A 27,354-nucleotide genomic window follows, 5' to 3' on the forward strand; every position below is an offset into this window, starting at 1 on the left:
TATCAATACTCTGCAATACCCTATCAATACTCTGCGATACCCTATCAATACTCTGCGATACCCTGCCAATACTCTGCAATACCCTATCAGTATCAATACTCTGCAATACCCTGCCAATACTCTGCAATACCCTATCAATACTCTGCAATACCCTATCAATACTCTGCAATACCCTGCCAATACTCTGCAATACTCTGCCAATACTCTTCAATACATACCCTGCCAATACTCTGCAATACCCTGCCAATACACTGCAATACCCTATCAATACTCTGCAATACCCTGCCAATACTCTGCAATACATACTCTATCAATACCCTGCCAATACTCTGCAATACATACCCTGCCAATACTCTGCAATACCCTGCCAATACTCTGCAATACCCTATCAATACTCTGCAATACCCTGCCAATACATACCCTGCCAATACTCTGCAATACCCTGCCAATACATACCCTGCCAATACTCTGCAATACCCTATCAATACTCTACAATACATACCCTATCAATACTCTTCAATACCCTGCCAATACTCTGCAATACCCTATCAATACTCTGCAATACCCTGCCAATACTCTGCAATACATACCCTATCAATACTCTGCAATACCCTGCCAATACTCTGCAATAAATACCCTATCAATACTCTGCAATACCCTGCCAATACTCTGCAATACATACCCTGCCAATACTCTGCAATACCCTGCCAATACTCTGCAATACCCTATCAATACTCTGCAATACCCTGCCAATACATACCCTGCCAATACTCTGCAATACCCTGCCAATACTCTGCAATACCCTATCAATACTCTACAATACATACCCTATCAATACTCTGCAATAACCTGCCAATACTCTGCAATACATACCCTGCCAATACTCTGCAATACCCTATCAATACTCTGCAATACCCTGCCAATACATACCCTGCCAATACTCTACAATACTCTGCCAATACTCTACAATACATACCCTGCCAATACTCTGCAATAACCTATCAACACTCTGCAATACTGTGCCAATACTCTGAAATACCCTGCCGATGCTCTGCAATACCCTGCCAATACTCTTCAATACATACCCTGCCAATACTCTGCAATACCCTGCCAATACACTGCAATACCCTATCAATACTCTGCAATACCCTGCCAATACTCTGCAATACATACCCTATCAATACCCTGCCAATACTCTGCAATACATACCCTGCCAATACTCTGCAATACCCTGCCAATACTCTGCAATACCCTATCAATACTCTGCAATACCCTGCCAATACATACCCTGCCAATACTCTGCAATACCCTGCCAATACATACCCTGCCAATACTCTGCAATACCCTATCAATACTCTACAATACATACCCTATCAATACTCTTCAATACCCTGCCAATACTCTGCAATACCCTATCAATACTCTGCAATACCCTGCCAATACTCTGCAATACATACCCTATCAATACTCTGCAATACCCTGCCAATACTCTGCAATAAATACCCTATCAATACTCTGCAATACCCTGCCAATACTCTGCAATACATACCCTGCCAATACTCTGCAATACCCTGCCAATACTCTGCAATACCCTATCAATACTCTGCAATACCCTGCCAATACATACCCTGCCAATACTCTGCAATACCCTGCCAATACTCTGCAATATCCTATCAATACTCTACAATACATACCCTATCAATACTCTGCAAAACCCTGCCAATACTCTGCAATACATACCCTGCCAATACTCTGCAATACCCTATCAATACTCTGCAATACCCTGCCAATACATACCCTGCCAATACTCTACAATACTCTGCCAATACTCTACAATACATACCCTGCCAATTCTCTGCAATAACCTATCAATACTCTGCAATACTGTGCCAATACTCTGCAATACCCTGCCGATGCTCTGCAATACTCTGCCAATACATACCCTGCCAATACTCTGCAATACCCTGCCAATACTCTGCAATACTCTGCCAATACTCTTCAATACATACTCTGCCAATACTCTGCAATACCCTGCCAATACTCTGCAATACCCTGCCAATACTCTGCAATACCCTATCAATACTCTGCGATACCCTATCAATACTCTGCAATACCCTATCAATACTCTGCGATACCCTATCAATACTCTGCGATACCCTGCCAATACTCTGCAATACCCTATCAGTATCAATACTCTGCAATACCCTGCCAATACTCTGCAATACCCTATCAATACTCTGCAATACCCTATCAATACTCTGCAATACCCTGCCAATACTCTGCAATACCCTATCAATACTCTGCGATACCCTATCAATACTCTGCGATACCCTGCCAATACTCTGCAATACCCTATCAGTATCAATACTCTGCAATACCCTGCCAATACTCTGCAATACCCTATCAATACTCTGCAATACCCTATCAATACTCTGCAATACCCTGCCAATACTCTGCAATACTCTGCCAATACTCTTCAATACATACCCTGCCAATACTCTGCAATACCCTGCCAATACACTGCAATACCCTATCAATACTCTGCAATACCCTATCAATACTCTGCAATACCCTGCCAATACTCTGCAATACTCTGCCAATACTCTTCAATACATACCCTGCCAATACTCTGCAATACCCTGCCAATACACTGCAATACCCTATCAATACTCTGCAATACCCTGCCAATACTCTGCAATACATACTCTATCAATACCCTGCCAATACTCTGCAATACATACCCTGCCAATACTCTGCAATACCCTGCCAATACTCTGCAATACCCTATCAATACTCTGCAATACCCTGCCAATACATACCCTGCCAATACTCTGCAATACCCTGCCAATACATACCCTGCCAATACTCTGCAATACCCTATCAATACTCTACAATACATACCCTATCAATACTCTTCAATACCCTGCCAATACTCTGCAATACCCTATCAATACTCTGCAATACCCTGCCAATACTCTGCAATACATACCCTATCAATACTCTGCAATACCCTGCCAATACTCTGCAATAAATACCCTATCTATACTCTGCAATACCCTGCCAATACTCTGCAATACCCTATCAATACTCTGCAATACCCTATCAATACTCTGCAATACCCTGCCAATACTCTGCAATACCCTATCAATACTCTGCGATACCCTATCAATACTCTGCAATACCCTGCCAATACTCTGCAATACCCTGCCAATACTCTGCAATACCCTGCCAATACTCTGCAATACCCTGCCAATACTCTGCAATCCCCTATCAATACTCTGCAATACCCTGCCAATACTCTGCAATACCCTGTCAATACTCTGCAATACCCTGCCAATACTCTGCACTACCCTATCAATACTCTGCAATACCCTGCCAATGCTCTGCAATACATACCCTGCCAATACTCTGCAATACCCTGCCAATACTCTGCAATACCCTATCAATACTCTGCAATACCCTGCCAATACTCTGCAATACATACCCTATCAATACTCTGCAATACCCTGCCAATACTCTGCAATAAATACCCTATCAATACTCTGCAATACCCTGCCAATACTCTGCAATAAATACCCTATCAATACTCTGCAATACCCTGCCAATACTCTGCAATACATACCCTGCCAATACTCTGCAATACCCTGCCAATACTCTGCAATACCTTATCAATACTCTGCAATACCCTGCCAATACATACCCTGCCAATACTCTGCAATACCCTGCCAATACTCTGCAATATCCTATCAATACTCTACAATACATACCCTATCAATACTCTGCAAAACCCTGCCAATACTCTGCAATACATACCCTGCCAATACTCTGCAATACCCTATCAATACTCTGCAATACCCTGCCAATACATACCCTGCCAATACTCTACAATACTCTGCCAATACTCTACAATACATACCCTGCCAATTCTCTGCAATAACCTATCAATACTCTGCAATACTGTGCCAATACTCTGCAATACCCTGCCGATGCTCTGCAATACTCTGCCAATACATACCCTGCCAATACTCTGCAATACCCTGCCAATACTCTGCAATACTCTGCCAATACTCTTCAATACATACTCTGCCAATACTCTGCAATACCCTGCCAATACTCTGCAATACCCTGCCAATACTCTGCAATACCCTGCCAATACTCTGCAATACCCTGCCAATACTCTGCAATACCCTGCCAATACTCTGCGATACCCTATCAATACTCTGCAATACCCTATCAATACTCTGCGATACCCTATCAATACTCTGCGATACCCTGCCAATACTCTGCAATACCCTATCAGTATCAATACTCTGCAATACCCTGCCAATACTCTGCAATACCCTATCAATACTCTGCAATACCCTATCAATACTCTGCAATACCCTGCCAATACTCTGCAATACTCTGCCAATACTCTTCAATACATACCCTGCCAATACTCTGCAATACCCTGCCAATACACTGCAATACCCTATCAATACTCTGCAATACCCTGCCAATACTCTGCAATACATACCCTATCAATACCCTGCCAATACTCTGCAATACATACCCTGCCAATACTCTGCAATACCCTGCCAATACTCTGCAATACCCTATCAATACTCTGCAATACCCTGCCAATACATACCCTGCCAATACTCTGCAATACCCTGCCAATACATACCCTGCCAATACTCTGCAATACCCTATCAATACTCTACAATACATACCCTATCAATACTCTTCAATACCCTGCCAATACTCTGCAATACCCTATCAATACTCTGCAATACCCTGCCAATACTCTGCAATACATACCCTATCAATACTCTGCAATACCCTGCCAATACTCTGCAATAAATACCCTATCAATACTCTGCAATACCCTGCCAATACTCTGCAATACATACCCTGCCAATACTCTGCAATACCCTGCCAATACTCTGCAATACCCTATCAATACTCTGCAATACCCTGCCAATACATACCCTGCCAATACTCTGCAATACCCTGCCAATACTCTGCAATATCCTATCAATACTCTACAATACATACCCTATCAATACTCTGCAAAACCCTGCCAATACTCTGCAATACATACCCTGCCAATACTCTGCAATACCCTATCAATACTCTGCAATACCCTGCCAATACATACCCTGCCAATACTCTACAATACTCTGCCAATACTCTACAATACATACCCTGCCAATTCTCTGCAATAACCTATCAATACTCTGCAATACTGTGCCAATACTCTGCAATACCCTGCCGATGCTCTGCAATACTCTGCCAATACATACCCTGCCAATACTCTGCAATACCCTGCCAATACTCTGCAATACTCTGCCAATACTCTTCAATACATACTCTGCCAATACTCTGCAATACCCTGCCAATACTCTGCAATACCCTGCCAATACTCTGCAATACCCTATCAATACTCTGCGATACCCTATCAATACTCTGCAATACCCTATCAATACTCTGCGATACCCTATCAATACTCTGCGATACCCTGCCAATACTCTGCAATACCCTATCAGTATCAATACTCTGCAATACCCTGCCAATACTCTGCAATACCCTATCAATACTCTGCAATACCCTATCAATACTCTGCAATACCCTGCCAATACTCTGCAATACCCTATCAATACTCTGCGATACCCTATCAATACTCTGCGATACCCTGCCAATACTCTGCAATACCCTATCAGTATCAATACTCTGCAATACCCTGCCAATACTCTGCAATACCCTATCAATACTCTGCAATACCCTGCCAATACTCTGCAATACCCTGCCAATACTCTGCAATACCCTGCCAATACTCTGCAATCCCCTATCAATACCCTGCCAATACTCTGCAATACCCTGTCAATACTCTGCAATACCCTGCCAATACTCTGCAATACATACCCTATCAATACTCTGCAATACCCTGCCAATACTCTGCAATAAATACCCTATCAATACTCTGCAATACCCTGCCAATACTCTGCAATAAATACCCTATCAATACTCTGCAATACCCTGCCAATACTCTGCAATACATACCCTGCCAATACTCTGCAATACCCTGCCAATACTCTGCAATACCTTATCAATACTCTGCAATACCCTGCCAATACATACCCTGCCAATACTCTGCAATACCCTGCCAATACTCTGCAATATCCTATCAATACTCTACAATACATACCCTATCAATACTCTGCAAAACCCTGCCAATACTCTGCAATACATACCCTGCCAATACTCTGCAATACCCTATCAATACTCTGCAATACCCTGCCAATACATACCCTGCCAATACTCTACAATACTCTGCCAATACTCTACAATACATACCCTGCCAATTCTCTGCAATAACCTATCAATACTCTGCAATACTGTGCCAATACTCTGCAATACCCTGCCGATGCTCTGCAATACTCTGCCAATACATACCCTGCCAATACTCTGCAATACCCTGCCAATACTCTGCAATACTCTGCCAATACTCTTCAATACATACTCTGCCAATACTCTGCAATACCCTGCCAATACTCTGCAATACCCTGCCAATACTCTGCAATACCCTATCAATACTCTGCGATACCCTATAAATACTCTGCAATACCCTATCAATACTCTGCGATAACCTATCAATACTCTGCGATACCCTGCCAATACTCTGCAATACCCTATCAGTATCAATACTCTGCAATACCCTGCCAATACTCTGCAATACCCTATCAATACTCTGCAATACCCTATCAATACTCTGCAATACCCTGCCAATACTCTGCAATACCCTATCAATACTCTGCGATACCCTATCAATACTCTGCGATACCCTGCCAATACTCTGCAATACCCTATCAGTATCAATACTCTGCAATACCCTGCCAATATCTGCAATACCCTATCAATACTCTGCAATACCCTGCCAATACTCTGCAATACCCTGCCAATACTCTGCAATCCCCTATCAATACTCTGCAATACCCTGCCAATACTCTGCAATACCCTGTCAATACTCTGCAATACCCTGCCAATACTCTGCACTACCCTATCAATACTCTGCAATACCCTGCCAATGCTCTGCAATACATACCCTGCCAATACTCTGCAATACCCTGCCAATACTCTGCAATACCCTATCAATACTCTGCAATACCCTGCCAATACTCTGCAATACATACCCTATCAATACTCTGCAATACCCTGCCAATACTCTGCAATAAATACCCTATCAATACTCTGCAATACCCTGCCAATACTCTGCAATACATACCCTATCAATTCTCTGCAATACCCTGCCAATACTCTGCAATACATACCCTGCCAATACTCTGCAATACCCTGCCAATACTTTGCAATACCCTATCAATACTCTGCAATACCCTGCCAATACATACCCTGCCAATACTCTGCAATACCCTGCCAATACTCTGCAATACCCTATCAATACTCTACAATACATACCCTATCAATACTCTGTAATACCCTGCCAATACTCTGCAATACATACCCTGCCAATACTCTGCAATACCCTATCAATACTCTGCAATACCCTGCCAATACATACCCTGCCAATACTCTACAATACTCTGCCAATACTCTACAATACATACCCTGCCAATACTCTGCAATAACCTGCCAATACTCTGCAATAACCTATCAATACTCTGCAATACTGTGCCAATACTCTGCAATACCCTGCCGATGCTCTGCAATACTCTGCCAATACATACCCTGCCAATACTCTGCAATACCCTGCCAATACTCTGCAATACTCTGCCAATACTCTTCAATACATACCCTGCCAATACTCTGCAATACCCTGCCAATACTCTGCAATACCCTGCCAATACACTGCAATACCCTATCAATACTCTGCAATACCCTGCCAATAGTCTGCAATACCCTATCAATACTCTGCAATACCCTGCCAATACTCTGCAATACATACCCTATCAATACTCTGCAATACGCTGCCAATACTCTGCAATACATACCCTGCCAATACTCTGCAATACCCTGCCAATACTCTGCAATACCCTATCAATAATCTGCAATACCTTGCCAATACATACCCTGCCAATACTCTGCAATACCCTGCCAATACATACCCTGCCAATACTCTGCAATACCCTGCCAATACTCTGCAATACCCTATCAATAATCTACAATACATACCCTATCAATACTCTGCAATACCCTGCCAATAATCTGCAATACATACCCTATCAATACTCTGCAATACCCTGCCAATACTCTGCAATAAATACCATATCAATACTCTGCAATACCCTGCCAATACTCTGCAATACATACCCTGTCAATACTCTGCAATACCCTGCCAATACTCTGCAATACCCTATCAATACTCTACAATACATACCCTATCAATACTCTGCAATACCCTGCCAATACTCTGCAATACATACCCTGCCAATACTCTGCAATACCCTATCAATACTCTGCAATACCCTGCCAATACATACCCTGCCAATACTCTACAATACTCTGCCAATACTCTACAATACATACCCTGCCAATACTCTGCAATAACCTGCCAATACTCTGCAATAACCTATCAATACTCTGCAATACTGTGCCAATACTCTGCAATACCCTGCCGATGCTCTGCAATACTCTGCCAATACATACCCTGCCAATACTCTGCAATACCCTGCCAATACTCTGCAATACTCTGCCAATACTCTTCAATACATACTCTGCCAATACTCTGCAATACCCTGCCAATACTGTGCAATACCCTGACAATACTCTGCAATACCCTATCAATACTCTGTGATACCCTATCAATACTCTGCAATACCCTATCAATACTCTGCAATACCCTGCCAATACTCTGCAATACATACCCTATCAATACTCTGCAATACCCTGCCAATACTCTGCAATAAATACCCTATCAATACTCTGCAATACCCTGCCAATACTCTGCAATACATACCCTGCCAATACTCTGCAATACCCTGCCAATACTCTGCAATACCCTATCAATACTCTGCAATACCCTGCCAATACATACCCTGCCAATACTCTGCAATACCCTGCCCATACTCTGCAATACCCTATCAATACTCTGCAATACCCTGCCAATACATACCCTGCCAATACTCTGCAATACCCTGCCAATACTCTGCAATACCCTATCAATACTCTACAATACATACCCTATCAATACTCTGCAATACCCTGCCAATACTCTGCAATACATACCCTGCCAATACTCTGCAATACCCTATCAATACTCTGCAATACCCTGCCAATACATACCCTGCCAATACTCTACAATACTCTGCCAATACTCTACAATACATACCCTGCCAATACTCTGCAATAACCTGCCAATACTCTGCAATAACCTATCAATACTCTGCAATACTGTGCCAATACTCTGCAATACCCTGCCGATGCTCTGCAATACTCTGCCAATACATACCCTGCCAATACTCTGCAATACCCTGCCAATACTCTGCAATACTCTGCCAATACTCTTCAATACATACTCTGCCAAAACTCTGCAATACCCTGCCAATACTCTGCAATACCCTGCCAATACTCTGCAATACCCTATCAATACTCTGCAATACCCTATCAATACTCTGCAATACCCTATCAATACTCTGCAATACCCTATCAATACTCTGCAATACCCTGCCAATACTCTGCAATACCCTGCCAATACTCTGCAATACCCTATCAATACTCTGCAATACCCTGCCAATACTCATCAATACTCTGCAATACCCTGCCAATACTCATCAATACTATGCAATACCCTATCAGTATCAATACTCTGCAATACCCTATCAATACTCTGCAATACCCTATCAATACTCTGCAATACCCTGCCAATACTCTGCAATACCCTATCAATACTCTGCGATACCCTATCAATACTCTGCAATACCCTATCAGTATCAATACTCTGCAATACCCTGCCAATACTCTGCAATACCCTATCAATACTCTGCAATACCCTATCAATACTCTGCAATACCCTGCCAATACTCTGCAATACCCTATCAATACTCTGCCAATACTCTGCAATACCCTATCAATACTCAGCGATACCCTATCAATACTCTGCAATACCCTGCCAATACTCTGCAATACCCTATCAATACTCTGCAATACCCTGCCAATGCTCTGCAATACATACCCTGCCAATACTCTGCAATACCCTGCCAATACTCTGCAATACCCTATCAATACTCTGCAATACCCTGCCAATACTCTGCAATAAATACCCTATCAATACTCTGCAATACCCTGCCAATACTCTGCAATACATACCCTGCCAATACTCTGCAATACCCTGCCAATACTCTGCAATACCCTATCAATACTCTGCAATACCCTGCCAATACATACCCTGCCAATACTCTGCAATACCCTGCCAATACTCTGCAATACCCTATCAATACTCTACAATACATACCCTATCAATACTCTGCAATACCCTGCCAATACTCTGCAATACATACCCTGCCAATACTCTGCAATACCCTATCAATACTCTGCAATACCCTGCCAATACATACCCTGCCAATACTCTACAATACTCTGCCAATACTCTACAATACATACCCTGCCAATACTCTGCAATAACCTATCAACACTCTGCAATACTGTGCCAATACTCTGAAATACCCTGCCGATGCTCTGCAATACCCTGCCAATACTCTTCAATACATACCCTGCCAATACTCTGCAATACCCTGCCAATACACTGCAATACCCTATCAATACTCTGCAATACCCTGCCAATACTCTGCAATCCATACCCTATCAATACCCTGCCAATACTCTGCAATACATACCCTGCCAATACTCTGCAATACCCTGCCAATACTCTGCAATACCCTATCAATACTCTGCAATACCCTGCCAATACATACCCTGCCAATACTCTGCAATACCCTGCCAATACATACCCTGCCAATACTCTGCAATACCCTATCAATACTCTACAATACATACCCTATCAATACTCTTCAATACCCTGCCAATACTCTGCAATACCCTATCAATACTCTGCAATACCCTGCCAATACTCTGCAATACATACCCTATCAATACTCTGCAATACCCTGCCAATACTCTGCAATAAATACCCTATCAATACTCTGCAATACCCTGCCAATACTCTGCAATACATACCCTGCCAATACTCTGCAATACCCTGCCAATACTCTGCAATACCCTATCAATACTCTGCAATACCCTGCCAATACATACCCTGCCAATACTCTGCAATACCCTGCCAATACTCTGCAATATCCTATCAATACTCTACAATACATACCCTATCAATACTCTGCAAAACCCTGCCAATACTCTGCAATACATACCCTGCCAATACTCTGCAATACCCTATCAATACTCTGCAATACCCTGCCAATACATACCCTGCCAATACTCTACAATACTCTGCCAATACTCTACAATACATACCCTGCCAATTCTCTGCAATAACCTATCAATACTCTGCAATACTCTGCCAATACTCTGCAATACCCTGCCGATGCTCTGCAATACTCTGCCAATACATACCCTGCCAATACTCTGCAATACCCTGCCAATACTCTGCAATACTCTGCCAATACTCTTCAATACATACTCTGCCAATACTCTGCAATACCCTGCCAATACTCTGCAATACCCTGCCAATATTCTACAATACCCTGCCAATACTCTGCAATACCCTATCAATACTCTGCGATACCCTATCAATACTCTGCAATACCCTATCAATACTCTGCGATACCCTATCAATACTCTGCGATACCCTGCCAATACTCTGCAATACCCTATCAGTATCAATACTCTGCAATACCCTGCCAATACTCTGCAATACCCTATCAATACTCTGCAATACCCTATCAATACTCTGCAATACCCTGCCAATACTCTGCAATACCCTATCAATACTCTGCGATACCCTATCAATACTCTGCGATACCCTGCCAATACTCTGCAATACCCTATCAGTATCAATACTCTGCAATACCCTGCCAATACTCTGCAATACCCTATCAATACTCTGCAATACCCTGCCAATACTCTGCAATACCCTGCCAATACTCTGCAATACCTTGCCAATACTCTGCAATCCCCTATCAATACTCTGCAATACCCTGCCAATACTCTGCAATACCCTGTCAATACTCTGCAATACCCTGCCAATACTCTGCACTACCCTATCAATACTCTGCAATACCCTGCCAATGCTCTGCAATACATACCCTGCCAATACTCTGCAATACCCTGCCAATACTCTGCAATACCCTATCAATACTCTGCAATACCCTGCCAATACTCTGCAATACATACCCTATCAATACTCTGCAATACCCTGCCAATACTCTGCAATAAATACCCTATCAATACTCTGCAATACCCTGCCAATACTCTGCAATAAATACCCTATCAATACTCTGCAATACCCTGCCAATACTCTGCAATACATACCCTGCCAATACTCTGCAATACCCTGCCAATACTCTGCAATACCTTATCAATACTCTGCAATACCCTGCCAATACATACCCTGCCAATACTCTGCAATACCCTGCCAATACTCTGCAATATCCTATCAATACTCTACAATACATACCCTATCAATACTCTGCAAAACCCTGCCAATACTCTGCAATACATACCCTGCCAATACTCTGCAATACCCTATCAATACTCTGCAATACCCTGCCAATACATACCCTGCCAATACTCTACAATACTCTGCCAATACTCTACAATACATACCCTGCCAATTCTCTGCAATAACCTATCAATACTCTGCAATACTGTGCCAATACTCTGCAATACCCTGCCGATGCTCTGCAATACTCTGCCAATACATACCCTGCCAATACTCTGCAATACCCTGCCAATACTCTGCAATACTCTGCCAATACTCTTCAATACATACTCTGCCAATACTCTGCAATACCCTGCCAATACTCTGCAATACCCTGCCAATACTCTGCAATACCCTATCAATACTCTGCAATACCCTGCCAATACTCTGCAATACCCTATCAATACTCTGCGATACCCTATCAATACTCTGCGATACCCTATCAATACTCTGCAATACCCTATCAATACTCTGCGATACCCTATCAATACTCTGCGATACCCTGCCAATACTCTGCAATACCCTATCAGTATCAATACTCTGCAATACCCTGCCAATACTCTGCAATACCCTATCAATACTCTGCAATACCCTATCAATACTCTGCAATACCCTGCCAATACTCTGCAATACTCTGCCAATACTCTTCAATACATACCCTGCCAATACTCTGCAATACCCTGCCAATACACTGCAATACCCTATCAATACTCTGCAATACCCTGCCAATACTCTGCAATACATACTCTATCAATACCCTGCCAATACTCTGCAATACATACCCTGCCAATACTCTGCAATACCCTGCCAATACTCTGCAATACCCTATCAATACTCTGCAATACCCTGCCAATACATACCCTGCCAATACTCTGCAATACCCTGCCAATACATACCCTGCCAATACTCTGCAATACCCTATCAATACTCTACAATACATACCCTATCAATACTCTTCAATACCCTGCCAATACTCTGCAATACCCTATCAATACTCTGCAATACCCTGCCAATACTCTGCAATACATACCCTATCAATACTCTGCAATACCCTATCAATACTCTGCAATACCCTGCCAATACATACCCTGCCAATACTCTACAATACTCTGCCAATACTCTACAATACATACCCTGCCAATACTCTGCAATAACCTGCCAATACTCTGCAATAACCTATCTATACTCTGCAATACTGTGCCAATACTCTGCAATACCCTGCCGATGCTCTGCAATACTCTGCCAATACATACCCTGCCAATACTCTGCAATACCCTGCCAATACTCTGCAATACTCTGCCAATACTCTTCAATACATACCCTGCCAATACTCTGCAATACCCTGCCAATACTCTGCAATACCCTGCCAATACACTGCAATACCCTATCAATACTCTGCAATACCCTGCCAATAGTCTGCAATACCCTATCAATACTCTGCAATACCCTGCCAATACTCTGCAATACATACCCTATCAATACTCTGCAATACGCTGCCAATACTCTGCAATACATACCCTGCCAATACTCTGCAATACCCTGCCAATACTCTGCAATACCCTATCAATACTCTGCAATACCTTGCCAATACATACCCTGCCAATACTCTGCAATACCCTGCCAATACATACCCTGCCAATACTCTGCAATACCCTGCCAATACTCTGCAATACCCTATCAATACTCTACAATACATACCCTATCAATACTCTGCAATACCCTGCCAATACTCTGCAATACATACCCTATCAATACTCTGCAATACCCTGCCAATACTCTGCAATAAATACCATATCAATACTCTGCAATACCCTGCCAATACTCTGCAATACATACCCTGTCAATACTCTGCAATACCCTGCCAATACTCTGCAATACCCTATCAATACTCTACAATACATACCCTATCAATACTCTGCAATACCCTGCCAATACTCTGCAATACATACCCTGCCAATACTCTGCAATACCCTATCAATACTCTGCAATACCCTGCCAATACATACCCTGCCAATACTCTACAATACTCTGCCAATACTCTACAATACATACCCTGCCAATACTCTGCAATAACCTGCCAATACTCTGCAATAACCTATCAATACTCTGCAATACTGTGCCAATACTCTGCAATACCCTGCCAATGCTCTGCAATACTCTGCCAATACTCTGCAATACCCTGCCAATACTCTGCAATACTCTGCCAATACTCTTCAATACATACCCTGCCAATACTCTGCAATACCCTGCCAATACACTGCAATTCCCTGCCAATACTCTGCAATACCCTGCCAATACTCTTCAATACATACCCTGCCAATACTCTGCAATACCCTGCCAATACACTGCAATACCCTATCAATACTCTGCAATCCCCTGCCAATACTCTTCAATACTCTGCCAATACTTATTCCTGTTCATGGGATATTTTCTAATGGGCTGTGTAACAGAATTTGGAACAGGGTGTATTTGTGGTAGAAATTCCCTGCGAGGGAAAGATCATCACCCATTGTGTTGATTGTTTTGTTTGACACGTTATTTTGTTTTTGTAAACTGGCACTTTACAATAAATGTTGTACTGTATTTTCTGTGAAGTATATATGCATATGAGCGTACTTTTTTTTTTTTTTTTTTTTTTTTTTGGTGGGGGAATGGATCTTGGGTGGGAGTTCCCACACTTTTTTCCCAGGACTTGACCCCTGCCCTTAAGGCATTTCTCCGGGGTCAATTTATTAAAATCATATCCTCAAAAAAGACCAGGACCAAAACATGGGAACTATCAGTGCTCCAGGAAGTGAAAGAGGCAGAGGCTGAACTAGTATTAAACCCGACTGAGGCCACAGAAAGGAGATGGTTAGAAGCGCAGAAGTTAGCCAATGCTATGTCTACCACGAAAGCTGAAAATAAGCGTTTTTTTTTTACAACAGAAATATTTCAAAGAGGGTTCGAATACGGGCCATATGTTAGCAATGATGGCCAAAGCAGGGCGAGACTCATCTTACATAACGGTAGTGCAGGACTCCTCGGGTCAGATATTAAAAAATCACACTGAAATAGTCGATACAATCAGAATTTTTTATGAGGAAGTATACTCCTCAAAGATATCCTCTACTCCTGAGGAGATACCGGACTTCCTAGAGGGCTGTCATCTACCGTGCCTGAACAGTCTGATAGAGACATGCTGGGTGCCCCTCTCACGATAGAGGAACTCTCGGAGGCATTAGCCCTCTCACGTCCCGGGAAATCTCCGGGGGCAGACGGCCTTCTTGCAGAAGTGTATAAAAAGTACGCAGACATTTTACTTCCTCAATTGAAACAGACATTGACCGAGGCCCTGGAGCTGGGCCAGCTTCCCCCCTCCATGGCTGAAGCCACTATCATACTGATACTCAAACCAGGCTAAGATGCACTTTTGCCTGATTCGTACAGGCCAATATCCCTATTGACGACGGATGTTAAGCTGCTGGCCCGGGTTCTGGCCACCAGACTGGCCTCAGTCATACAGAGATTTGTTCACCGGGACCAGTCTGGGTTCATTCTAACTAGGCCCACAGCCCTAAACATTAGGCGCTTGCATCTCAATTTACAAATCCCGGTGGAGAATACGGGCAATAGAGTGATTCTGTCGCTTGACGCTGCCAAAGCTTTTGACAGCGTCGAGTGGCAATACCTATGGGGGGTGATGGAGAAGTTCGGACTGGGGGAGAATTTTATCAAATGGGTTCAATTACTATATTCAATATCCACTGCTAGGCTTCGTGTTAACGGAGATCTCTCTGGCCCTTTCCATCTATACAGGGGCACTAGGCAGGGGCGCCCATTGTCGTCCCTGCTGTTTGCCCTAGCTCTTGAACCTCTTGCGGAGACGGTGAGAGAGTCCCTGATGATAGAGGGTTTTAAAAGGGGAGGCAATGTAGACAAAATATCACTGTACGTGGACGACATGTTCTTATACCTGGGAGACACGTCGACCTCCATGGTAAGTGTAATGTCCCTCATAGAACACTTTGGTACATTCTCAGACCTCTCCATTAACTGGAGTAAGTCGGCCCTCCAACCTCTAGATGCACTTACAAATCCCCTACCAGATTGTGCCCGGTCCCTGCAAATAGTCTTTTTATTTAAATACCTGGGAGTAATAATATCCCCCGACCCTGCTGACTACTTACCTCTAAATCTTCAACCCATGATCTCCAAAATAAAGTCCAAATGTGGAGCATGGTGCAAGTTACCTATCTCACTTATAGGCAGGGCCAATTTAATGAAAATGGTCTGGGCACCTCAGCTACTTTACATATTGCACAATTACCCACAATGGATCCCGCAAATTTGGTTTAACAAAATAGATGCGATATTTAGAAGCCTGCTTTGGAAAAAGAAGATAGCTAGAATTAAATTATCTACCTTACAATTAGGTAAAGACCAGGGAGGTTTGGCAGTCCCTAACATTCGTCTCTATTTCCAAGCCTCACAACTGCAGCATCTGAGTGGGTGGGGTGAAACAGACACGACGGACCCCTTGCGTAACATATTGCTCCCGGCCGAGGAGGATCTGCCCACAGCCTCGAGCCTTGAGACGGGTTTCCCTCAACACACCAGCTCACTGCCAACGGTGGCACTGCTGAATAAACTTTGACGTTCGATTAAGCACAGCTTAAATATGCAGGGCTTCACAATATACATTCCAATATGGGGCAACTCCCTTTATCCAGAGATACAGATGTTGGAGGGATTTCAGTCCTGGAGAGCAAGGGGTATCAAGCTGATGTCACAACTCTACTCTCAAAACACATTTAAGTCTTTTAGTGACCTACAGAACGAATTCAACCTCCCAAAACATGACTTTTACAAGTATTTACAGTTACGACATGCCGTACAAACACAAACACGCTCCAGCAGGATGGTACAAATTGAACACCCAACAGTAACCTATATCCTCACTTCACTAAACAAAAAAGGCATGATCTCACAAATATACAACTCGCTCTTTGTCAGAACACAGGAAGTGGCGAAACTCCCCTGTAGACACCGATGGGAACAAGATGTAGGCGAGATAGGAGAAGAAGACTGGGAACTATGTTTACAATCCATACCAAATGTGTCTGTATCCCCATCGGGTAGACTTTCTCAACTTTTTATCCTGCATCTATCTTACCGCACGGCAGTGCTACTCCACAAATGGGGCAGGAGGGACTCTCCCTTATGCCCCAGGTGTGAAACGGCTAATGGTGATCTTATACACCTGATGTGGCGGTGCCCCAAGCTCTTCAGATACTGGAGGGGAGTGACCAGGACTATCTCAACCATATATCAATCCACTGTTCAGTTTGGACCACTCACATGCTTATTAGGAGTCATCGACGAGGAATTTGTTACCCCTCCAACAAACATAGCAGTAATCCGACTGCTATACATCGCTCATAAGCAAATTGCCTGACTCTGGTTAACAGCCCATGGCCCTACGACTAAACAGTGGATTGAGCAAGTTAATAACACACTTATAAAAGAAAAACTGACATATCAGCACAGGAATACAGTCCAAAAATTTTACAAAATCTGGCAACCTTGGCTGGACACCCCGGGACTGGCACCCCCTCAGCTAGTATTGAATAGATTACTTCAGGTACCACCATGTACAGGTTTAAACTAGCCAATTATGCAAGGCTGCTGCATAAACAATATCTAATTACAATATAGAATAAGGCAGAAATCATTATTTGAGTTGAGTCCCCTAGTGGAGGTCCGCCCTACGGGTCAATATGATCTAAGCAGGTATATTGTAGAACCTGTGAGAAGTTAAAACCACAGTTCTCTTCCCGTTGGAAGATGTTATGTTTGAATGCAATTTTTTAAGTACAGATCAAACCTATTAATGTGTCAATAATGTAAGCATGAATGTGGACAGATAGTATGCAATTATAGAAAAAGTCACATTCACGTGAAATTTCCAAAATTTTTCATTGAAAACAACAGTACTTACAAATACAATTTGATGGTGAAATCTTATGTAAACGCTATTCCACCTGTATTGATGCTACACTTGACTGTATTCATTGGTACTGTATATTTGTTTATTAAGACACAATAACAACGTTTCTGATTAAAAAAAAAAAAATGCCCCAGATTACGTATATGCCACATCTCATATGGCCCATGTGTGAGATCGGGTGAGGTTTTCCCAATAAGGCAATGGTGAAGTAGCCTTCCCAGGGTGCACCTGTGCTGCCAGAGACACATCACCACTGCCTCAAGGAAACCTAGAAGAAAACAAAAAAATTTTAACCTAAGAAATTGACTGCGTGACGTTTATGGATGGACATGTTGTTATGCATGCATCAATGATTTTTCTGTTTGGGGGTAAAGATCTACTTTAGAATAACACTCATTCACACGAGGCGGATCCGCTTAGTGGAGTCCGCCAGCTCAGCAGGAGATCACTCCGTCTGAGCCGGCAAATGACAGGTCCGTCTCCGTTCACTGAGCAGGGAGGGACCTGTCAGAGCACCGCTGATTCCTGTGGAGTGATCAGATGAAAACTGACTTATCAGATCTCATCTGATCCGCCAATATGGATGGCGAACGTATCGCCATATGTCTGATTTTAGCGGATCGGATGGCAGACGGGTGTCAGTGGACACATCGCCGCTGACATCTGTCTCCCCATAGGAGTCAATGGATGGCCCACTTGGATCCGCCTGAAAAATGGACAGGCATATCCAAGTGGGCTTGCTGTGTGGGGCCTTAAAATATATGTTTATTTTTAGGACAGGTACAGTAATCCATAGAAATATAACAAAACAAGAAATGCATTTTTTTCTACGTTGATCGGTATTCATTAAAAAAAATTGTCTTAGGGCCGGTTCACACTGCTGCAATGGGGGAACCCTGCGAATCACATCCGATCTCAGACATCGCACCAGTGGGAGGATCTACTTTAGATAAAAAAGTATACATTTTATTCTATAATTTGTCCTGTTCAAAACAATGATGATGACAATTATGGTTTTAGTACAAAACATTGCAGCGTTATTTACAGATGAAATAAAGGATTTTTTGCAATTTTATTAATTTATTTTAATTAATTTAATTTAATTTATATTTTATTTACAATACAGATTTAAAATCATATTTTTCAGAAAAATAGAAATAAACAAAAAATCTGCATAAAAATAATATCTTATGAGAAAAGATGAAAAAGGAGTTAATTAGGGCCAATTATGGCAAACTACGGTCTACAAAAGGGCTAAATAGGGACAAATTTTATTTGCATTTTTTTTACTTATCATAGGCAGACTGAAGCTCATCCCTTTGATCTGAAGATGAATGAAGAAGAGTAAATACAACAAATTAACGTTACTTTGTGTTTGTCTTTCATAGCACCTAAATGTCAGCATACATATGGTGCTAGGCTCCACCCTAACCCAACCCATAGGATCTGGGATAACCAAAAAATGAAGTCTAGAGAACACCATTTCCATACTCGCATTTGTCCCTAAGAACTAATAGGCCAGAAATAAGTCTCCTGTCTAACTTTCCTACCTACCGCCCTCATGTGGTGTCCATCCAGGTTAAGCCTTCTCCTGGTGAGGTCTCATTCCTTTGGCTACTAATAGTGCCTACATGGGTAAAAGCCCCATTCTGAGGATCTATTTGGGGCAGGTTCATATGTCCATGACATGGTCCAGTCAAGTGGGAGGAGGTCTGGGTCTAATAAACATTTTTATGATCCAGCCAAGAAAAAGTGAGTTTAGAAGACATTCTAGCAATAAAGTGTCAAGAAGTTCATTTAGAATATGATAAAAATTTTTACAGCACATTGTCATAGAAAGGCCAAATGTTTTATCTGCGTATCCACACAGTGAGAGGTGGTTTGGGTCCCATGTATTCCCCACTGAACACCAGACGATGGATCTGAATGGCAGATTGGCACAGGCTCGGTGAAAACTCTCACTTGGCCTTTTTTGAGACAGAATTGTGCATTTCAATATTCGAACTCTGTAAAATAAAAAAAGTATCAATTAGACATGGGCGCCGTCAAAAAAATTGTTTAGTTTCTTTCCGTACAAAAAAAAAAAAAGAGTATTTGGATTCATACGAAATACAATTTTTTGTTAGAATCGTAAACTTTTCGTTAAAATAACGAAAGTTTGGTATGATGAATTTATCATTATGAAGGGGCTCCCACCATCCCTGTGCTGAGTTCCCGGGTCTGTACACCTGCTGTGTCCATTATGAGGGGCTCCACCATCCTTGTGCTGTGCTGACTTCCTGGGTTTTAACTTTTAGGTTTGTTAACTTTTTGTAACAATTACAAATGTTCGTTATGATGAATTTATCATTATGAGGGGTTCCCACCATCCCTGTGCTTGCTGACTTCCTCTGATTGGTGAACAAAACACCAGTCATGTTTCTGTTAATTTGGATCCGAAATTCCGAAATTTGTTAACGAAATTTTGTATTTCGTATGAAATTCGTAAGCATGGAAATTCCCATAGGGTTCCCACTATCCCTGTGCTGACTTCCTGGGGTTTTAAATTTTAGGTTCATTAACTTTTCGTAACAATTACGAATTTTCATTATGAGGAATTTATCATTATGAGGGGCTCCCACTATCCCTGTGCTGTGCTGACTTCCTGGGTTTTTAACTTTTAGGTTCGTTAACTTTTCGTTAATTACGAATTTTCATTATGAATTTGGATCCGAAATTCGTAAATTAAATTTCGTATTTCATACGGAATTCGTATGCATAAAAATTTGTATTTTGGATTCGTACGAATGTACGAATTTCCGGAAATTCATAACGAATTTTCATTTTGTACGAAGCTAATCCCACATGTCTAGTATCAATCCATAATTTCCATCCCATGCAGCGTACAGTCATAAAACCTTCTGTAGAAGCCTGATAGCACAAAAAAAGAGGTTGCTCAACATCGTAGATACTAGTTTTTTGGTAAAATATGGGGGAGTTTCTAATTTTTTTTATGGGTCTACTGGTTCTGGTAGGTGAAAAGCATCAGTGTTTTGATTCTGTGCATAACTAAGGGGTCCTATCGATGTGGTGGGTATGGTCTACATCCGAAAGTTTCAGACTGTTTTATGTATTGTGTGCAACTGACGAGACTTGTGTGTGTAGTTGTATTGTCTTATCTGTGCCTATAACTTAAGTTGTAAATCACTGCTATGCTGTGAGAGACTTCATCCTGAGTTCTCTGTATTGGAGAATTTGGCTGATGGAGAACAGCCAGTCTGAATGCATGCAGATTTGAACCAGTGTGTGGAAGTTTTTATAAGCCAGGGGCAGATCTGTGTATCTGATGTTGGTGTGGACAGGTTATAGCTAAAGATGAGCTTTCATCATCAATGGTTGTCAAGGAAGCAGCAGGTGCTGGCACCCGCCACCTTCTTAGCAACCAGTGACTTCCTTCCTGCCCCATTCATTTGCCGATCAGGAATCCCCGGCCATATAAACAAAGGGACAGGGATTGTGGCTGATATCATTTTTCAAATATGGCCACTGGCCATATTTCGTCAGCGACATCACTGGGTATACCCTGCGCCTTTACTTATATTTAGTGGCAGATAGAGAAGCCGTTAATCGTGAAAAGTATAGTGACTAGAGCAGATGTGTTCATCAGTTTGCAGGTTTTTTATTTTGTCAACTTAACAAATAATTAATGAGGATCCATATCACTGGACAGTGTGACTGATTATGGTTCTACATCATGAGACTTTTTGGGGGGGGGGGGGGGGTTCACAAAGGACTTGTCAAAAAGTGTGTCATTATTTACATTGACTATTTTGTGAATGAATAGGAGTACTATGTACCTCTTTACATGTTCTGACGGCAGTATCTGGAGGCCCCCTTTTTTTTAAAGGGAGCTTCCAAAATCATGGGGTCAGGGTTATGGGAAGAGCCCCTTGTTCTCATCATCTCATCATCTCATCATCATGGGGACAATGTGCTTTTCCAGGGGGATCCCCTCTGGCAAGGTACCACCCCATTTGGAGGGCATGTGGCCAGGTATGGTTCAGAAAGAGGGGAACCCATGTGTGTGGGGCCTCCATTAACATTTACAGTATATCAGGCCATTGTGTAGGATAAGGGTCTGGTACAGAAGAGAATCCCCAGCTTCTTTGTTTACAAACAGAAGTAATCATCTGGGAGTTGTCATTTAGCCCTGGTTCACATTGAATGGGGTTACTTCAGCGCAATTTCAATGCCGCCAGTCAGTGCGACTTCATGTGCAGCTTGTTGAAATCTGTGCGACTGCATACACAGATGTCAATGCAAGTTGCACATGAAACCATTTTAAAATCAGTGCAAGTCAGAGTCGCACTGATTTCAATGGGTCCATAGGCACAAGTAGTGCAACTTGTCATGCGATTTTTAACTGTCAAATTGCATTACAAATTGCATTGGTGTGAATGGGGGTTTATTTATTTTTCTTCTTTGTACGTGTCAGATTCTTGCAGTAGGTTTTATACAGATGTGCCACTTCACAGGCAGGTTAAGGGTATTTAAAGGGATTTTTGTATTTTAACCAGTTCCTGACTGCCCTATAGCAATTTTACTGCTACAGGGTGACCGCTGTACACAGGATCACACATATATATGCGTAATCCTGGACTTCTGGGACTGGGGCGAGCATGACAGCCACCGGCGACCCACTCCCACTGTCATTAAACACAGCGGGAGGTATGAGGAACTCGATGTCCGCTGGCACTCGCCGATCATTCAGGACAAAGGCAGAATGGTGATCTGCCTATGTAAACAAGGCAGAACAGTGTTCTGTCAGTAGAAAGGCAGGGATACTGTGTTCCTGCAAAGCAGCACCTATATATTTTATCTAATTTTAGGATCAGTGTGTTTATTCATTACTTATGAGGATTTGTAAATATGGATATATCTCATTAGTGATATTAGATTTAAACTTTCATTTTTGGATGGAGTGTAAGTGTATATATATATATATATATATATATATATATATATATATATATATATATATATATATATATATATATATATATGTAATTTCTTTTTTTTATTATTATTATTTTACACATCATATGTTCACTGTTTGTTTATTATATGTTATTGGTTTACTGAACTAGTCATTGGTATAATTTTAGACCTAGATGCTAAGGAGCAGTTTAGTTGTTTGGACACGTAATGTGGGAACACATTTAGTGATTGCTGCAGCTTCAATGGGAGTTCATTATTTTTTTATTACTAATCTTATTCATTTTTTCAGCACACATTGATTTTTCTTTTCAATCGTACAGATGCGCCACTTCAGAGGCAGGTACCCCCCGGCGTGTTAGTTAAAGGGAAATTGTATGTTAATGTCACCTTTTAGGCATCGTTATATATTTTTTTCCTTTGGAGGATGTTCCCCAGGGCAGTGCCTAGTTCCCATGCTAATCCCTTGCCTATTAGACTAAAAACAACCATTATGCCTTGTACACACGATCGGACATTCCGACAACAAAATTCATCAGATTTTTTAGGACGGATTTTGTGCCAAATTTGTCTTGCATACACAGGGTCACACAAAGTTGTTGGAAAATCCGATCGTTAGGAAAGAGGTGACGATGGGACTACGTAGAGGCTAGTAGCCAATAGCTTTGGTCTCGTAATTTAATCTGAGCATGCGTGGCACTTTGTCCGTCTGAAATTCTCTACAAACGATCAGAAAAAGTCTGATTGGATTTTGTTGCCGGAAAATTTTAGATCCAGCTCTCAAACTTTTTCCGTCGGGATTTCCGACAGAAAAAGTCTGATAGAGCCCACACACAATCGGATTTTCCGACAACAAGAACCGATCGGACCTTTTACGTCGGAAAATCCAACCGTGTGTACAGGGCATAACTGTTTTTTAACATTCGGCTCCCATTGACTTTGATGGGGTTATTCAGCACCTGAACTTCAGTATTGTTCACCAAACCTGTTTGGAATTGAACCCAGGTATGTAAAGCTTACCCCAGTTACAAGTTTAGGATCCAAGCTCACAGGATAGCTTGGGGAATCTCAAATGATCTCAGAACCATGTGGATATCACCAGGCTATCACATAATCATCAGAGTACAGCAGACTGTATGCAAGATTTGCATCTGCCTGTGTGTGTCTAGCCAGATACATTTTGGGTGAGTCTTCCTCTAGTGGTAGCTACGGGTAAGAGAGTGAGTGGGTGTGTGCACTAACTCTGGAAGTAATGTTGCGGGATGGCTGGTGAAACTATTGAGCCAGCATACAGAGCTAGTGGGTATTCTTTACCAAAGATCATTCAATGTGCACTCTACAAGGAGTATTGTGGCTTCCTGGGTGGCCTTTGGCAGAGTCTCACCAGCTGGTCATCCTACAACCATAGCTCCCAACTGTCCCTGATTTGGAACAAATTTGTCCATCATTTTTGACTGATCTATATCGTTGTATATTAAATGCACTTTTTATCTTTTAAAAAGTGTTTCCCAGTGCTAAACCTTTCATCCAATTTCTAAACTGTTGCATTTGTAAATTTCAAAAGCCAGTATAAAGCAATAGTAGTATTAGAAAAAAACACCTGTGGGTTTAACTATTCCTTTTTTTTTGTATAATTCTCCTCTAAGGTGGTGTCTTTTTTCTAGATACTTTTGCTAAAAGTGTCCCTCGTTCCTATCTCAAAAAGTTGGGCGGTATGCTACAACACCTTCATGTCACATTACAGCGTGGATCCAATCTGACCGACTTGTGTCAGGTTTGCTTTCAAGACCCTGTCTTTTTCTTGATACACACCATAATCTACCTTTCCTGGTGCCTAACCATGGTAACATACAATTTATCTTGTTTCGAGCCTTTTGCCAGAATGGGAGAGGAGTTCCGTATCCTTTGATTTTTAATTATTAGTTTTAAATTAGGGCAGAATTTAGTACCAGTGGCGACTGGTGTTTTTTGTGGGGGAAAACCTGGCGGCCTGTGGCGCGGCACTAGTGAAACCAGTCAGTCCTTACCTCGAATAGGTGACAGGGTGTGGGCAGCTGCTTCGGTGTCCCCTCCAGCACGTGGGTGGGCCCCATCTAGGTGGTGGGTGGCGAAGTGCTGGCACTGGCAGTGTCTGCTCCTCCAGCGGCTTTCGCCGTGCATCTCCACTCTCTTCCTCCTAAGCACTAGGTGCCCAATAGGACTCACGACCTGCTTCCTGATTGGCGGGAAGGAGATTTCATTTGAAAATAGCGAATATTCATTCACTATTGTGACACAACCGGGTGGCCTTTGGGCGCAGTGCTCTGCGCCCAGAGCCAACCCTTTTTTGAAGCCAATTAGAGCCTCTGGCCCTAATCACATGCTTCAAAAAAACACTCTCCCCAGGTCTGGTGCCCTGTATGTAGATCAGGGGCCCAGACGCATGGATGGGGGGGTGACCGTGCGTCCCTAATGGACAGGTCAACACTGCTTAGTACCATATCAATGTTGCCATGGCTAAGTGTCAGGAAAGTAAAATGTTGATAAGTATGAAACAATTTTTCAAGTATCTTACTTTTCAGATCACTTTCAGAGGGTCCACTTTTTTACAATAAAGAGTGTAATAGTTGCTGTTTTTTCAAGACAACTCCTGGCTGTCATTTTGACAGGTGGGTATTGTTGACACATGTGAGGGAGTGGGGCAGAAGAACTGGGCATACCACACACATCCTGTGTTCTTCAACTAAGTTGTTTGGGTATGTGTCCCACAGTCAGCTTCCAAAACTGTTTCATTAACAGTTTAAAATAATTGAAGTCTGAAAATACTACTGGTATTAGAATCTGCAGTAGTAGGGCTGTCTTACCTTCATAGCTGTAGATAGATCAATAAGCTCCCATTTGTAAACTTGGTCTTCTGTATTTAATTTCAAGTTCTGGTTTTTTTAAAGATTCATCAGGCGACAAAAATGTCTTTCTGTAACTGATAAAGAAATGAAGCTTTCAAAATATGACATAAGCCTGAGTTAATTAATAGTTCACTCTTGTGTCATGAACTCTCCAAATTTGAATGTTATTTTTTGAGCTTGACCATCTGGTAGCATGTGCTAAAGTTATTCTGTACTTTGGTTATTGTTTATCTATAGTGTTCCATCCCATACTTGGCAATCTATTCCAATTAGTTATGCCTACAAAGTTGTCTAATGTCTACTGTTTGCCAATCCAGTATCGTGTGCTGTCTGTGCTGTATAAATACCTCTTGGATAACACCGTTTGGCCCTCCACCTCTGGAGAAGGTCCCTACTTGCCTTTCTGTTCACTATAGGACAGTTTTTTTTACTGAATTCCACAACATAATGAACAGTTCCTGCCATTTATTGCCTATTTGCCAAACTTTGTATGATCATCCCTACATCTTCTCTCCTCTGAGCCACTTAGGTTACCACTCCACCTCTGATGGTAATACAAAGGGTGGTGTCCTAGCAAAACAATAATAATACTCCAACAGCCACACATAAAATTACACACAAACGCCCATCGGATTCATTACCCATCAGAAATATCAGACTTGCATTTCTGAAGGTCTATAAATGTTTGTTTTATAACCTCTTATCTTGACAGATAGCAAGCAACATCATATCCAGGAATTGGATAGTAATACATTGCAGCTTACTTAGATGCAATGGATGTGTAGCCAAGGTTAGCTATTATGCTTATAAGTTAGAGACATTTGTCTGTGTTTTTAATGTGGGGTTGGCTCCCTCTA

General features: G+C 42.1%; 2 protein-coding genes across 6 annotated transcripts in view; one reads left to right on the plus strand and one right to left on the minus strand.

Annotated features, from left to right (window-relative positions):
- The window catches only part of LOC143956162 (uncharacterized), a 713,750-nt gene that overhangs the window by 395,541 nt on the left and 290,855 nt on the right, over window positions 1-27,354 (plus strand). The window lies entirely within an intron of this gene.
- The window catches only part of LOC143956169 (NACHT, LRR and PYD domains-containing protein 3-like), a 123,071-nt gene continuing 115,434 nt past the window's right edge, over window positions 19,718-27,354 (minus strand). For 3 of the 5 annotated variants that reach the window (XM_077466311.1, XM_077466310.1, XM_077466309.1), the window contains one exon: window positions 19,718-20,644. In XM_077466311.1, coding sequence (XP_077322437.1) covers window positions 20,335-20,644 — 310 coding nt within the window. In that variant the 3' untranslated portion in view covers window positions 19,718-20,334. Of the gene's footprint in view, window positions 20,645-25,642; window positions 25,828-26,455; window positions 26,572-27,354 lie in introns of those variants that run through there. The other 2 variants (XM_077466313.1, XM_077466314.1) reach the window with 2 other exon arrangements.

This window comes from Lithobates pipiens, unplaced genomic scaffold, assembly GCF_037356315.1.
Source record: "Lithobates pipiens isolate NorthernLeopardFrog02 unplaced genomic scaffold, aLitPip1_a1.2 Scaffold_35, whole genome shotgun sequence".
Lineage (NCBI taxonomy): Eukaryota > Metazoa > Chordata > Amphibia > Anura > Ranidae > Lithobates > Lithobates pipiens.